This window comes from Uranotaenia lowii, chromosome 3, assembly GCF_029784155.1.
Source record: "Uranotaenia lowii strain MFRU-FL chromosome 3, ASM2978415v1, whole genome shotgun sequence".
NCBI lineage: Eukaryota > Metazoa > Arthropoda > Insecta > Diptera > Culicidae > Uranotaenia > Uranotaenia lowii.
Window position 1 is genome coordinate 330,671,173 of NC_073693.1, and position 15,472 is coordinate 330,686,644.

At 38.8% G+C, this 15,472-nt stretch overlaps 1 protein-coding gene and 1 long non-coding RNA gene across 3 annotated transcripts in view; both read right to left on the minus strand.

Annotated features, from left to right (window-relative positions):
* LOC129758735 (uncharacterized) overlaps positions 1-15,472 on the minus strand; it is a 265,463-nt gene that overhangs the window by 144,299 nt on the left and 105,692 nt on the right. The window lies entirely within an intron of this gene.
* Positions 1,663-15,291, minus strand: LOC129758720 (uncharacterized protein CG7065-like). 2 transcript variants are annotated; one of them, XM_055756321.1, is made up of 6 exons: positions 15,153-15,291; positions 10,343-10,896; positions 9,728-9,989; positions 5,230-5,480; positions 4,732-5,162; positions 1,663-4,668 (listed from the first exon to the last, which is right to left on the minus strand). In XM_055756321.1, exons 2-6 carry the CDS (start codon positions 10,394-10,396, stop codon positions 1,866-1,868), a joined length of 3,801 nt encoding a protein of 1,266 aa, XP_055612296.1. In that variant the 5' UTR covers positions 10,397-10,896; positions 15,153-15,291; the 3' UTR covers positions 1,663-1,865. The 2 variants fall into 2 exon arrangements, with proteins under 2 accessions (XP_055612296.1, XP_055612297.1); XM_055756322.1 differs by lacking the exon at positions 10,343-10,896 and having other exon boundaries at positions 15,153-15,268.

The window sequence follows — 15,472 nt, forward strand, 5'->3', positions numbered from 1 at the left end:
ATCACGGGAAAATGAATAATATAAAAACCTGTTTGCGATGGAGTCAATCAGCGAACAAATTCACGAAAAAAAATGAAAACCTGTAGTTGTTTAAATAAGTTTAGAGTTCGACGACACGGTAGCGATCATTCATTAAATGTTGGATTTCGTGCTATGTTTTGCAGTCGGAGTTATCCGTATAAAGTTTAACTGAAAAGCGGTTAGCGTGTAGAAAACCGTCAGATTTTATACTGATTTGACAGATCGCAGAAAATCCGCTGTTATGAGTGCGCAGTCCAATTTTTTGCGATGCGAATGGTATTATTTCCTTTAAAAGATTATTCACCGTACACAACTCCTTTTTTTAACTTCTCATATACGATTTGTTACATTTTAACGACAACATAATTGAATTCGACCAGCATATAAAGTTTCAAAAACGCATTTATCGCATCAAAAATCTTCGTCATGCCAAATTCGTTAATTCTCAGACTATGGAAAAATGTGTTTTCAATAATGTAGATTGTTTTTTGTTTTGTCTGGGATTTTAACGCTCGTAATTAATTCAATCTCATTGAATACTAAGAATAATAATATTTCATTCCGATGACCTCATGTTTTGTCCTCTCTTGCAAAATAATGATTTGAAGATTGATTCAGAATTTACTTCTTAACTTTTCAATGAAATTAGTGAGTAAGAGTGAATTTTTTAACTGTGTTTACTGCTCCGGCTAGCCTACCGCACGGAAGGCTACCGTCGCGCGATTAGAAATTTTCCCAGTAACCGCAATATCACGTAAATTGTGATGGACCGCTGGTGTCTTCACTTACCCCGCTTTATAGGGTAAGTGTGGACGGTAGATTTTCCCTTTGATTTCTTAGGAATTTTTCAAAAAATTTGTGTATTCTTGGTTGAATACATTATTTTATTGCTCGAACCGTCCAAAATTTTGAAAAAAAGTTCATGATACTATTAGTAAGGCATCTTTCAATAATTATTGTATGTAATTTATGTTGCAACACACGAGATCCGATTTTATCAAAAACACAGAACAAACAAGTACTTTACCCAACTTTCCATGATCCGAATGCTGAATGTAGCTAAATAATACAATTCATGAAGGATGAAGGACAGAAAATTGAAAGAATGTGTAAATATCAAGTCTTTTTAAAGCCGTCCACACTTACCTCAGGCAGGGGTTGGAGACAAAATTTTAGTTTTTTATAAATAAATTCTGTTTTCTTCACTTTTAACCGCCGTTTCTTTTCCTAACTGGTTGTTTGAAATGTAAGGATTGTTTCAATGTAGAGTTTTTCATCGAGAGCCAGCTAGTTTACGAGAAATTTGCAATTGAAAAAGATGCACATCAACTCGACATCCTAGTAGAAAATAGAAAATTCCAAAAAAGTCGCTGTAAACATCCGTTATTGTCTGGATCGTCTCTTTTTCATAGTTATTGGATAGATTACAAGTAAATTGAACATTCTGCATTAAAAGTTTGAGAAAATAGTGCACAGTATTGTTTTAATAGCCATCGTCCACACTTACCCCGGTGTACCTTAATCCATTATTTTGGTCGTGTCAGTATTTTCTCGAACCCATTAATTCTCATAAATGCTAATCTGTGATACATATACGATACAAAACAACAGAATTTTCACATATTTTACGTTTTATTCATATTTTTTTTATATTACTCACTAAAATCCATGGGTAAGGGGGTTCTTTTTTCATTATATACATCAATATAGGATAAGAGTTTCCTTACATAATTAATCTTGTCCAGCGTAATATAAGAGTAAAGTGGAATTTTCAATACCATTTGGTTTATACTCTTCCACATTAATTGTTCTTATCGGTAAATTTAAAAACAAAATGCCACCATCTAATAGAAGTTGTTACCATATGGGTACTGCGGGGCACCTCCCTGCGGTGGTGCTTGTTGCTGTTGTTGCTGCTGCTGTTGCCACATGTAGGGGTTCTGGCCGTTGGGTCCAGGCGGCATACCAGCTTGACCACCGAACTGACCACCTCCGGGAACACCCGGATAGCCCATTCGCATCTGCTGCTGCTGCTGCTGTTGAGTTGGTTGAGCATTTTGCTGCTGGGCACGCATCTGCTGTTGATAGTAGTAGGGCATGCTGTTCATGCTGGTGTTGGCCGTCTGGATCGGTGCGAATTGTGGTCGATTTTGGTTCATAAACGGTTCTGTTGGTGCTGTGGGAGGTCTTACTGCGACCGGGATTTGATTTCCGTAGACCGGATTCGGATGGTTATCGTAAATAGAAGATTGTTTTCGTGGTTCGCCGGGCATTTGGCCGATGGTGTTGATCGGGTTGTTGTAGTTTTGTGCCTGCCCGAAGTTGGATTTCGGCAGGGAACTCATCATATTGGAGATAGTGTTTTGCATTTCCTTCTGGCTGTTGTAATCGTTACTAGTGCGAGAAAAGTTTGAGCTGGCATCGTAATTGTCGCTCATGAAGTCGTTACGTGGAGTTGCTGAGCTGGTGCTGGGTTTGTTGCTGGAAGGGGGTAGATTTTTAGAGGCGGCCCGAACAACATCGTCATAGCTGTAATCGTCTTCGTCTTCTGAATCGAGCAACTTTTTCTGACTGTACGGATCGGGACTTCTGTAGCCTCCAGATACCAAAGATTTGATAGGATTTCGAATGTCAGGATTGCCAATGTCAGAGTCGTCCGGTTGAACATCGTCAAACTCCCGAACGTTTTGGTAGTGCTGATCGTCATCGAGGTCGTCGTAGTAGTCTTTCCTCGGGTCATTACCGGACGGTTCATCGTCCAAATTCACATATCTACGAAGTTTTTCCACCCTCAGTGGATCGGTTTTTTCAAGTTTTTTGAGATGTGATATTAAGTGTAACTGCTCTTCGTTGGAAAGGTCTTTGAAATTCTGAAGCAGCGTTTGTAAATCGGAATCGGTTAAACCTTCCAGGGCATTGGATTCGACGTTATCAGAGCTATCCTTGGAATGGCTGTCATCTCTACGATCTGCTTTGTTATCAGGTCGTTTTGATGGACCACCTTCGTAGAGAAAACTGCTTGTCGTGAGAGGCTTTTCTTTTTCCTTCGATGCTTGGGCCATGGCCACATAAACATTAATGAGCTGCTCCAACTCTTCCGCGGTAAAGTCTGTTTTGCCTTGAGCTACCAAGTTGGCAGCCAGTTTTGCTGCAATCGCTGCCTTGTCCAGAGTGCCTGATTCAGTTGTCGGGAGTGTTGGCGCTTCACCCATGTTCTCAACAATCGGTATCATCTTTTCCTTTTTGGACGCTTCATGCAACAGACTGGCAATGTTTTTGATAGCTTTCTTTACCGGTACAATCTTGTGCTTTTCCAGCATGTCAGCCATCAAATGACCTTTCAATTTTTCTTTAACAGTCTCCAAGAACATACAGTTGTCTTCGTTCAACAGTAAATCGTCCGCGCTGTTAGCTTTTACCTTCTCCAGAGCTAGCGATTTGGACAACAGATCGATCACCTTTGGACCCAAACTACCCAGGTGATCTTCCAGAGCCGTAAGCAAACGGCACACGGCCACGAAATTGAGCGGGGTGGAATCCTCGACGTTCAGTTCATTACGAACAAACACCTTCTTGTTGGGACCGTAGTAATTCTTGGCCCAGTCGTCGTAGTTGTCCTGCGCTGCGTACGATGAAGAACGATGACGTTCACGATCCCGATCGCGATCTCTTTCTCGCTCCCTTTCCCGGCTGGTGGTTCTTTTGCGGCTGTGTCGAGAATCACAATCTAGCTCGGCATCGCTGATCGGACTTCGTGACACACGTCTCGGTCTAGAGCTCATGGCTTCGTCCTCGCTCGATTCGATTGGCTCCGTGTTGGATTTTTTCTTCTGAGAAACTTTAAGTATGTACTGCTCTTTAAGCGAGCTTAGCTTATCATCTTCCTCGTTGGGAAGGTTTAACTTTTTCTTGAGTTCCTGCTTTTTCTTTTCAATATCTTCGTTATGCAAGTCTTTCATGCGCTTTGTCCAGTACTCTATCCACTCGGGTTTAAAATCATGCTTTGAAGGATCCTTCTTTTCAGCCTGGAGTTCTTTGTAGCGCCGGTTCCAAAACTTTTTCCATTCTTCCGGGTAGAGAGGATGCTTCTCGGGATTTTTCTCGTGTTCCTTGTAAGTCTTCTCTAGCAATGTAACGGCGATCTCCAGAGAGCAGCGATACTTTTCCCACTTGTAGCGTTCGTGAGCGATTGCCGAAGCTTGTATAGCCAGCTCCTTCGGTGTTGGGACGGCGCTGCGTACCTCTTTTTCTGGAGTTCTCGATCTTCGCCTTCGTGGAGGCGGAGACCGCCTGGAAGGTCGGAAGGGAGACGGGCGACGCCTTGGCGGGGGTGAACGATGTCGACGTGGACTGCGGCTACGATGCCGCTCGATTGGGCTGCGACGGAACGGCAACGGACTTCTGCGTCGGTTTGGACTTCTACGGCGCTCGGAACTGTTACGACGTAACGGAGAACCTGGCCGGCGGTCCACACTGCGACGGCTTTCTGGACTGCGTCTGGATGGGTCCGGACTACGTCTCGAGTCGAAATCGCGATAGGACGCTGGATGATAAACGCGACGTGGAAAAATAGATGAATCGAAACCAACGACGCCACCGCCACCACCTTCCCTCGGAGGTACAATTCGTGTTTTGCTTTTGGATTCCCTGAAACGGTTTGAAGTTTATGTTAGTTGTTTTTTTTTGAGTCTTCAACTCGATTAGACTTACCCAGAAGAGATACTCTGCACCGAATCAATGCTTGAGATCGAGTCCAAACTTTTACGATCGGCTCGACCGGAACGGGCTTTCCTCTGCGGTGCGGCAACAACCGGAGGGGATGGATCTTTTTCCAGAATTCTCGGTCCGCCTCCGCCGCTTGCATCCAGCTGTTCCTGGAGCAGCTTCTTGTCGATCACCTCGACAAACTTGGGTCCAGTACGTTCGTCAAAGTGCTTATCGAACAGCACTTCCTGTAGGTACTTCATCTTGTTCCGGTAATAGTCGTTGGATTCATGCACATTCGGCGTCAACCGGCCGTGGTGGTCCTCGATGGCTTCGCATACCGTTTGAATTGCACGGTTCAGGATTTCCTTGACCAGAGCACCCCTCTGGGCCCGGAACGGAGCCAACTCGTTGATCACGGTTGGGTAGTGCTTTTCCTAAAAGAAAAAAAAAAAGTTATGTTTAGTTGAAGATTTCCATGGATTTTTGGGTATAGGAACTCACCAAAAACTTCATACGGTGGGTGAAGCTGGTGATGTGAACCATCACGGTGCGGGGATCGCCCTTTTTGTCGCACAGTATACACTGGTAGCTGGGTTCCTTGGCGCAGCTGGACGTCAGCTCCATGATGTACTCCAGCCCGACCATCGGGCCGGACTTGAACTTGTCGATCGTGGCCTGCAGCTGGGCAACGGGCTTAACCTCGTTCTCCATGCCCGGTGGAACCGGCTCTCCCGGGGCAATGTCCATTTGGACTGTAAAGTAAAACAGGTAAGTCGTGAATAAATCACACATCGATATTTGTATACTTTTTTTTAGCATTATTGTTCCGTGGTCAAACTTATTTTCAAGATTTAAGTGGAGGTTAACCATTCAAATGTTACATTTACTGTCTGACAAAATCATTTTTCTACAAGCTTTTGGAATTTAGAATTTATTGTCAGGTATGTAGTCCATTGTTTTATGTAGAAAACAAAGAAGAACTTTAGTTCACAGAGTTAACGGTTGAAAAACTTTCCGGGACAGTTAAAACTATCACCTTTGAACCGCATCAAGTATAACAATCGTCTTTTTAAACACTCTTTTCATGTGTAAAATACGAAGATTCTTAACGTCGGCCAATTTCTTTTTTTTTTGGATAGCAGTTTCCTTTTATCCTGATCAGTCTTTTGAACGTTGGCTTAGCTTCTGTTGGTTTTTCAGCTGAAATTCCTAATACAAACTTTCACTAGACTAAATATTTTTGCATGACTAGAAACAAAAACTTCGATCCGTATATTCACCTGTTTCACCAGAACCGTCCCCAAACTTAACATAGAAACGATTCATCTTCACAGTTGCTGCTTCAGTTGGCCCAGACGAATCTGCACCTTGGATACGATTCTTATCTCGAGTATCATTCGGGCAATTTTTCCGAATGTGACCTTTAATACCACAGGTATTACACACCGCGTTACTGTGCGCAGATTCACCTGTTTCGCCATAACCGTCTCTCGACTTTACATAGAAACGATTATGCATCTTCACAGTGGCTGCTCCAGTTGGTCCAGACGAATCCGCACCCTGAATGCGGGTTTTGTCTCGAGTATCATTCGGGCAATTTTTCCGAATGTGGCCCTTATTACCGCAGGTATTACAGACCAAGTTACTGTGTGCGAGTTCGCCTGTTCCTCCAGAGCCGTTCCCACGGAAACGATTGATTTTCACAGTTGATACTCCAGATGATACCGGAAAATCAGCACTCTGAGCGCGGTTTTTGTCTCGAGTATCATTCGGGCAATTTTTTCGAATGTGGCCCTTCTTACCGCAGGTATTACACACTGCATTACCGTGGCCTTTCTTTTGATTTTGGAAGTGATTTCCGCTCAAAAGATCTTTGCGCCACATTCCCGAGTCACGCTTCCTTACTACGCAACTAGCTGGATCGGCTTTCATCTTGGCACACAATCGCCTCATCACCTGGTTCATTTTCTCAGCAGTTGATGTTGCCCCAGGTGGTACAGCGAAAGCTTCCTGAATCAGGCTCAGACTAAGGGAAATCGGACAGTCCCTTCTGATGTGGCCCTTCTTGCGGCATCTATTGCAGACCGCATTATTGTGTGCACTTGGCTGCTGCTGATGGGATTCGTTGCGTGGCGTTCCAGAATCACACGGTTTCCACACGCAACCTGGAATAGGTTCAAAAGCAAATTTTACTTTCTCCATCCTGGTCGGGCGCCAATGTTGGTGTTCGTTTTGTTTTTCGGATACGACTAGAATTGCGTCTGGTAAAACTTAAGTTTGGTTTCGGTTAGTGGTGTTATTACGGAGAATTTCAAAGACAGCACGGGAGAGATTTTATCAAAGTTGCACATTTTCCAACTATCCTTTAGAATGCCTTTAGAAACAGTAGCAACTAAAAATCACCCAAACAGGGCTTTGTTTATCACTGTGATGGTTTTCGACTAGGTTTAGGCTAAAAATGGCACAATACACTTGAAAACGAAGGTCTAATTTAAGTTACAATATGTTGGGCTCAAGGCCGAAAAAGAGACGAGCTCTCAAAATTCTTAGGGTGCGGAGCAAAATACAATTTGAGTTTGACAGTTGAGCTTAAACTTTTGTGACCATCGGCTCAAACGACTAGCGTTCTGCCGACTGAGCTATGACTCAAGTCAAAACGAATCAATGATTTTCGCTTATGGAAAAAATCTAAAAAGCAACCTCTGTCATATTGGGGCTGGAAAGCACACCCTAAGGGCTGTCCCAACGGTAGATGCAAAACACGGTTTTCGACCACGCTAAAACATTTCGGCTGGCACCGGTGGCGTAAATTGCTGTTTTAGCACAGTTAACGATTTCAAAATTCCCAACAGTTATACGCCTTTGTTCCAAATTCATGCAAATTTGGAACAGGATTTCAAAATATACGACAGACCGATTTAGTTCACGGTGAGAAAATTTTAGCCAACAATGATTTCTTTCACACATGTTTGGGTAACATTGGGTGTGATAATAGTTTCTTTTTGAGATATTATTTGAATGTTTTTTTTCGCTTCAACCAGCCTATACGTAACATAAATTGAGAATAGATGTTAATAAAAACCATACCAAGTATAAATAAAAGATGTCACATTATTCTCGATTAAATATAATTTAAAAAAAAAGCTTTTCATTTGGGCTCGACGAATTAGTGAATCCAGTCAGCGTTCTAAAATTTGAAAAAAAAAACGAAAAGAAAATTTCAATACTTTTTCGATGAGGTAAATTAAATATTTAATTGTTTATGTTTATTGTTTGTTCTATAATTTTTGTTTTATTTGAGATATTGAGAGATTTTTAGTTTCGTATAGATTGCTCGGAGTTTTCGTCAATAGCAGCATATTTTTCTGTATCCATACATAAATTTACTAAGTGAAACAAGTTTTTGTCAAACAAAAATGTCGACAAATCAAAGGAAAATTTCCTTTGACTTTGGGATAAACATTTCTCATTTCCTTTATCAATGTCAGCAATAACTTGAAAAAAAAATTGCTTTTTCATTTCATTTTAACAAAACCTTATTCCATTGATTCAAAGTAATTTGATTAAATTAATTGAAGAATTGTTTCAATTGAGCTTTTTTCCTCGTTGTGTAGTCATGTTTGCTTTTAAATTAATGTAATCCTGGTAGAATAGTTGAAATCATTGTTCTGTCAAAAAGAATATTCGTAGGATTAATTTTAAGACAATTAATCGTGAAACTCAAAACTTATGCAATTTTTCTAATAAAATGGGTTTTTTCTTCTCAATTATTGAGTGTCTGCAATGAAAGTGTTTCCGTTTTAAATTTGCTCCTACACCGGTGGGGAGTGGGTGTTTTAGCCGATTCTAAAATTTCAAATTGTGCTTAAACTGGTATACTTAAAACCAATATTTACGCCTGAACCGTTGGGAGGGCCCTAAGGCCTCGTTTTCAAAAAATTTCTTATTGATGCGTGAATAAATTAAATGTTGCCCACATTATAACAGTCGAAAAATCGAGCAGTTAGAGCTTTAGTCTCTCTCTGTCTCCCTAGCCTAAATTCACCTATGGTGGAAAGAGAAGCATATTGTTTGCCAGATTTGACAGCTCATTGGAAAGCTCCAGCAGAGCCTTCAACTGTTATACAGACATCAAAAGTCTACATCTAGGGGCTTTTCTTTTGATGAGTGCAATAAATGCACTTAAATTATGATTTTAAAAATCATTGAATATAGTGTTTTAAAACTTCTATGAGTATAAAATCAAGTTCATTTCATTTGAAAAAAAATATTCTGGTATTTTGAAACTCTAAATTATCTTGAAAAGTGTGTAGATTACGTATAAAATTTCAAAGATGAACGCATCAATACGTTTACATGAATGATGAGTTTTGTGAAAACGCGGCCTAAGATGCAAAACAAAATTTGAAGAGGTTTATATATAAGACACGACCGTAACCTAAATGTAGAATTACGACAGACCATCTTTCGTATTGAATAGGCAAACTCGAATAAAGATGGTTGATTTTTTTTGTACAGAAATTCAACTCCAAGCTAAATCAGTCTTATCTAAATAGTCGATTTAATATGAAATTGGTCCAAAACAGTATGCAGCTAGTTGCATAACTAATGGCGAAATAAGTATTGTACGTATGAGCGGCGTCCAGGCCAATTTAATTTATATGTTTGCGCCAGGCAGTTATGCAACTAATGTGATCATTACTCGATCTTGCGAGAAAAGCTTACTAGCACAGTGCTAGTAAGAAAACTAATTTCCTTCAAATACGGAATTTTGGAACTAAACATGCTTGATGATGACGTCATAATCCTTTCAATAATGATGTACTTTAATGAAGCTATTTTCGTGTCCCGAGATCTGTATCCGAATTCCAATTTGCACCCCTAATAGTGATGTCGTAAGACGTAATTCAATACCAAAAGAAGCCTACCAAATTACGGAACAATAATGCTGTCTCTATCTTCTTACTCGTTAGATATGAGAAGGCAAAAATCCACTTACTCTTCACCACCTTCGGCGCGGTGGAGGTCCGAAATTGTTCGGCATCCACGATTGGCATGCTCAGCCGGCTCTGGTGCTTCCGGCCAGCAATGTGGGTCTGCAGGACCCGCTCTCCCGGCAGGTTGGCCACTCCGCACAGGTGACACGAGTACACGATTTGGCCCTCCTTGTTGCGACCAGATCGACTAAACACCCGACCCTGGGTACCGTCCGAGAGTTGCACGGTGCTGCCGAGAACGTGCTCTTCAACATCCTGTTCGGTCTAGAGGAGGGGAAATAAAAGGAAGAAAAAGAGAAAGAAAAAAAATGTTAGCAACTCGTTTTTCAGTTCCTCTGCAAAAAGTTTGTCCAACGATCACGCGCGATAAGAAACGAATGCACTTTAGGGAATGTCACTTTTCACTATCACTTTTTGAAATTGAAATTTGACTTCGAAATTGAATTCACAACACTTGGACCATAATATTTCAACACTTTTTTACACCATTTCCTCAAAAACTTATTGGAAGGGCTGGCTCCGACTTACCGGCTCCTTTATTTGTTACAAACCTTCAATAGAAAAATAAAAGAAACTTTAGCATAATTCAGTAACATGCAATACGGAACAATATTTACCTTAGTCTTGGCTATAACGTTGTCGTCTTCGATTTCTACAGGACTATCAGCCATCGCGAAGGCTGGCTGCCGATCTTCCGGGGCACAATCAGGCTCTGTCTGCTAACCCTCACCAGGTGATCCTTTCTCGGTGGCAATTGGATTTCCTGGATCTCAATAAACACCGAACCGATCTGGTCGATGTTCCTTGAAGCACTTGACTGATTTCCGCCCAACAAAAACTTCTCAACAAATTGACACACTATTGGCTTCGCACGATAAACGGAGAGCTTCGGAATCGATTTTCGGGGCCAATTTCGTCAATCGATTGATCTCGCCTGACTCCGTGTGGAACTGATTCTGCACAATTTTCAAACTTCCACACTTTTTTTGACAACGCTTTTTCTTTTTTCTAAAGTTTAGAAACGGCCACGTACACACGATACACAATTAAGTGCCTGTGTGTACGAGTAGTTTACTCGAGAATGTGGCAGATTTTTAGAGACTGTTAGTTCAATAAAATACGTATCTCAACGCACGGACGAATCTCAAAAAAGGGTTCGATTCAATTCAATCTGTAGGGAGTAAAGGTAAGAAAAGATCGTCGATTACATGTCGGAAAAATTACGAGGTTTTATTAAGATAGGATTAATGATTGATTTTTTTTAACTTTACAATACTAACTTAACTAGTAACTTCCCTTCCAATACTTACCTTTGGCTGAAAGCAAATGTTATTGTTAATGTAACGGAGAAATACTCGAATAAGTATGTAACTAATGAAAATACACTACAACTTGTGACCTATTTTCGAAATCTCTTCATGAACTAACAAGAAGATTATAACATTTGCACCCTATCTGTTTGTTTACGATTTTTATTTTCAGAAACTATAATTTCTTTCAACCTTAAAAACGAAATCACTGTTCAACTTTACTTACCATGTTTGAAAAGAAAACTATTCGAAGACCATAAAATTCACACGAAACTTTACGAAAAACCTTATATTTGAGGTCTTAACAAAAATAATATTGACCAGAAAACTTTCGGACTGGTACACTATTTTGCACAATTTGAAAATGGTTAGAGTTATCTTACTTCTAACTGCATGTGTAAAAATTGAAAAATCTATGATCAATCAAATACTTTCAACAGCATTTAATGATTCAGATTTTACCGAGAAGTCGCAACTATTGAAAACCGTAATCTTGGATAAAAAATGTAATTAAACTACAATTTTTGAGTTGACAATGAAGAATAACTTGAGCATCGATCCTCTTTTTATGAAGAATCTGTGATTTTTATTGTTATCGATATAACATAAACTCCAAATATATTTAATAATTTCAAACAAATGACTTTTTCGACGCATTACAGCGACAGGAAACGAAATAACACACATTTCGTGGACTTGAACTTCCAATACTACACTTCTTGGGAAAAATTCGACTATTCCTTAACATCATTCGACTTGAAAACGAGCAGTTATTGCTTGTCTTGACATAAATCAGCTTCTGCTTGCTACTTTCTTTTTATTAATTTACAACTAGTTCATTAGAGGCCTTTTACATTTACAGAATCTGCTACTTTATAAATATACTCTGCTCCCAGTTGCTCCGAATATTCAATTCTCTTTTCGAGCCAGTTAGGCCAGAGTAGGCAGCTTAGAATAGTAAGCGATCTTGAGACGTTGGTTATACCATCCTGTACTTCCTTAAGAGACCAAGACTGTGGTCTTGCACAGATATTATTGGAATGGAATTTTTATCGCATTCCGACCTACAAAGATCTGTCTAAATGCTCGATTTAAATTCTTCATTTTTTCAAAAATAAGTGTAGAAAGGAAAGCACAACAAAAACTTTCGTTTTTTCGCGCAATATCCTTTTCATCACTTGCGTCGTAATTCAGAAACTGTCCGTTCGATAATTTCCTTTGTACTAAGCATGTTTTAACCTTATGGTTGTGACGATTCAAATATTTTGTATATTGAATCCAATCCGGTCTACAACTTTTCATGTTTAAAATTGAGAAACCAATTTCACTCAGGTCTGTTTTTATTCTTATGACAATCTGTGTAAACGTAAGAAACAAGTTTTACTCTTTTAAGCTGACCCAAGCCCAACGAGTAGTCACGTTCTGTAAAGCTAGATTTCGAAATTCTTTCCCTAATTCTTATCATCTGCAAATGAAATAGCCAACAACAGTGTAGACTTTAAATGGGAGATTTAAAAAGTGTATAAAGAGAAATGATGGTGAGTTAAGTATGACTTCAACTACCCACTGATTGATTTAAGACTAATTTCGCGAACCGCGGGTAAAAATAAAAATGATAAAATAATTTTTCGAACTCTTAACACTCCTTTATTTGTAGTTATTGAACGCGTTTTTAATACTCAAAGTATTTTTTTTTTATTTTAAATAGGAACAGATAATATCTAGGTTTAGTTGTAAGAATTTGTATCCACAATTTGAACTTTCGATTTGTCATCGGTTCCAACTTTACAGATTACTAAACAGTAATTTGAATAATTTACTACAATTTTGATTTTTTTTTAATATTCGTTCAATTTAGTTCATATGTAGTATTGTATCAATTGTGTGACAATTTTAATTAGGTATTGACAAAAAGACGAAAGTAAAAACGGACCCTGCAAACAAACTAATAGAAAAAATCTCTATTTTAAAGATACCTACTGTCGAAAAATTTCTTTATGCTCTACTTCTTATCAACGGGTGTAATTCAGTATCGACTTTGAAAAAATACCATTCTTGAAATTTCCTGAAATCTTATCAATATGACATTGCTAGAAACATCAGTTTCTATAAAGCATTTACACAGATTACTTTCTCTAAGCGTTAGAGAAAAAAAAATTGTAACTGATTTTAGTTTTATTTCAATCTGTTTTAGCTTTGCGATTTCAATAAATGAACAAAATTTCAATCCCCTTGCCCCAAAACGAAACCCACAATACACAACTATAATACTTATCCTACAGTCATAGATGCCACACATACCGATTTTCCGGTATTTATACCGATTTTTGAGCAAAATTTTGACCAAGAATCGGTATATACCGATTACCGATTTTTGGCAAAACATACCGATTTCATACCGATTTTTAAGATTTTTACTCAAAACTCGTTCCACTTCCACATTTCCAAGGTCCCGTAGGAAGAAAACAGTTCGGTAGCTGGCGTGGCGTAGCTCTGATCTGTACAACTTTTAAAGTATTCTGCAAAGATCTCCAGAACTATAATTCGTTCAGTTGTTCGGGCTGTTTTGTTCCTTTGTTCTGTCAAATGATGCACTATTTGATGTTGAGCAAAGCCAATGGACTAAGCTCAAGGCTGATATTTGACCTTCTGCGACTGCCAATAGAAGTTCCTTAAGGTCAATCTCAATTGACGATCGCATTAAAGCTCTTGTCTCGTGAGATGCTAACTTTTCAAGGAAATACATACACCGTTTGAATATAATCATAATCCTTGTTCAACTCGTCGCCAGATGGGGTATGTCGAGATTTGAAGTGCAATCAGATACACGGTATGTAATATCATCGGTATAATCTTCAATCCTTCTGCATCTTGTTAGCCAAATAAATAATATCATAAGTACCTAAACTGCAGATATCGCAGAATTAAAGACCACGCCAGGCAAAATGGGTTTCGGTTATAGTAAAACTATGTGTTTTTTAATCTTTTTCGGAAGAACACCTTCTTTTAGAGCACATCACTCATTTATTTTCTCATAAAATTCTTGGATTTTCATATGACTAATGCGTGATTAATAAAATTAATTTTTTATTGGCTATAAAAAAAATTGAAGCAACAACTCTCTCAACTTTCTGCAATCATTTCTTTTTCTAATCGCTAGAACTCATATCTAATACTTAAAGATGAATTGGCCAGATTAGCGAAAATCCATCAATAAAACGAAGACCATCAACTTGGGCCCATATTTACCTCGAACGTCAAAAAGCCATTGGATATGTAAGTGCTTAAAATTTCCCTTAGGTTGACCTGGTTCTATTATTGCCTTATCGAATTTATCAAATTTACATCCCACTTTAGCCAAACATCAAAGTTTTAAGTTTTTATTCAATTTATATGCCTAACCAACGTGTAACCTGAAGGTGTTCGCCATGCCTCTATTTTGCTTATTAAACGGTAACTTTAAAAATAAATTTCCATTTAGTTATGAGTACTGAAAAGAAACACTTATTTTGGATTTTCTGCTGAATTTTCATTTGTGATTTTTGCTTTCGTCAGCAAAAGCAGATAGATTTAAAATTAAAAAAAATGTACAAGTCATAACAAACATAAAGTTCTGTTGAAATTTGAAAACCGTCGTTTTGTGTAAACTAGTGTTACCTATAACCAAGTTACGGAGAAAATGCAATAATATATGCTAAAACACATTAAGTCAGCTATAGTTTTGAGCTAAAAATGAACATTCATAAGAGTTCTTAGACTTGCTGTTTATTGCAAGCTTCTATTTAAAGAAAAATACGTTAGGAAGTTGAAAATGTAAGCATTTTTGAATATTAACCTCAAATACCGATTTTCATACCGATTTTTAGGATTTACATACCGATAAAAGATTTTTTTGGGTTTCAAAATACCGATAGAAATGTGGCATCACTGCCTACAGTAGCAGAGAAAGGAAAACGATATTGAATAAGCGGCGGCCATTTTTGAACCGAGACCATGACATACAAAAAGAGATTCAATTTCGCATCGACTTTTTCCGGTCGATGCGCTCGTTTTCGTTTGAAACTTAAACTAATTCTAAATCTAGAACGATAAATCTATAAAATAAAGCCATATTTACCTCAAATCGAACACTTTCAACTGGGAAATATTTAAACTGATGGGAGCTACGTAGCAAAACGTCCTACTTCGGCAGAACAGGAAAAAATTTTGAGGAGCCGAACAAAAAACTGCCTGCATCCGCCCGAAACAGACAGCAAATGCTGGCAGCCAAGCGTAAACAAAGCGGCGATTTTTGGCTTCAACCCTGGCCGAACTGTCAATTTACACTGAAATAAACGACGGTTTGGAAAGTCAAAACGGACTTAAATACACGCCGAAAAAGTTGGTTCTCGAAAACGACAAATTTAGTTTGAAAATAAAATTTATTTTTAACCTAAA

Excerpts from the sequence above, each read along its gene's own strand:
- LOC129758720 (XM_055756321.1), bottom strand. The coding sequence starts at position 10,396 with ATGGCTGATAGTCCTGTAGAAATCGAAGACGACAACGTTATAGCCAAG. Across the intron at positions 5,481-9,727 it reads CGCGCCGAAGGTGGTGAAGA|TCCAAATGGACATTGCCCCG; the intron begins GTAAGTGGATTT and ends TTTACTTTACAG. Across the intron at positions 4,669-4,731 it reads GTGCAGAGTATCTCTTCTGG|GGAATCCAAAAGCAAAACAC; the intron begins GTAAGTCTAATC and ends AAACCGTTTCAG.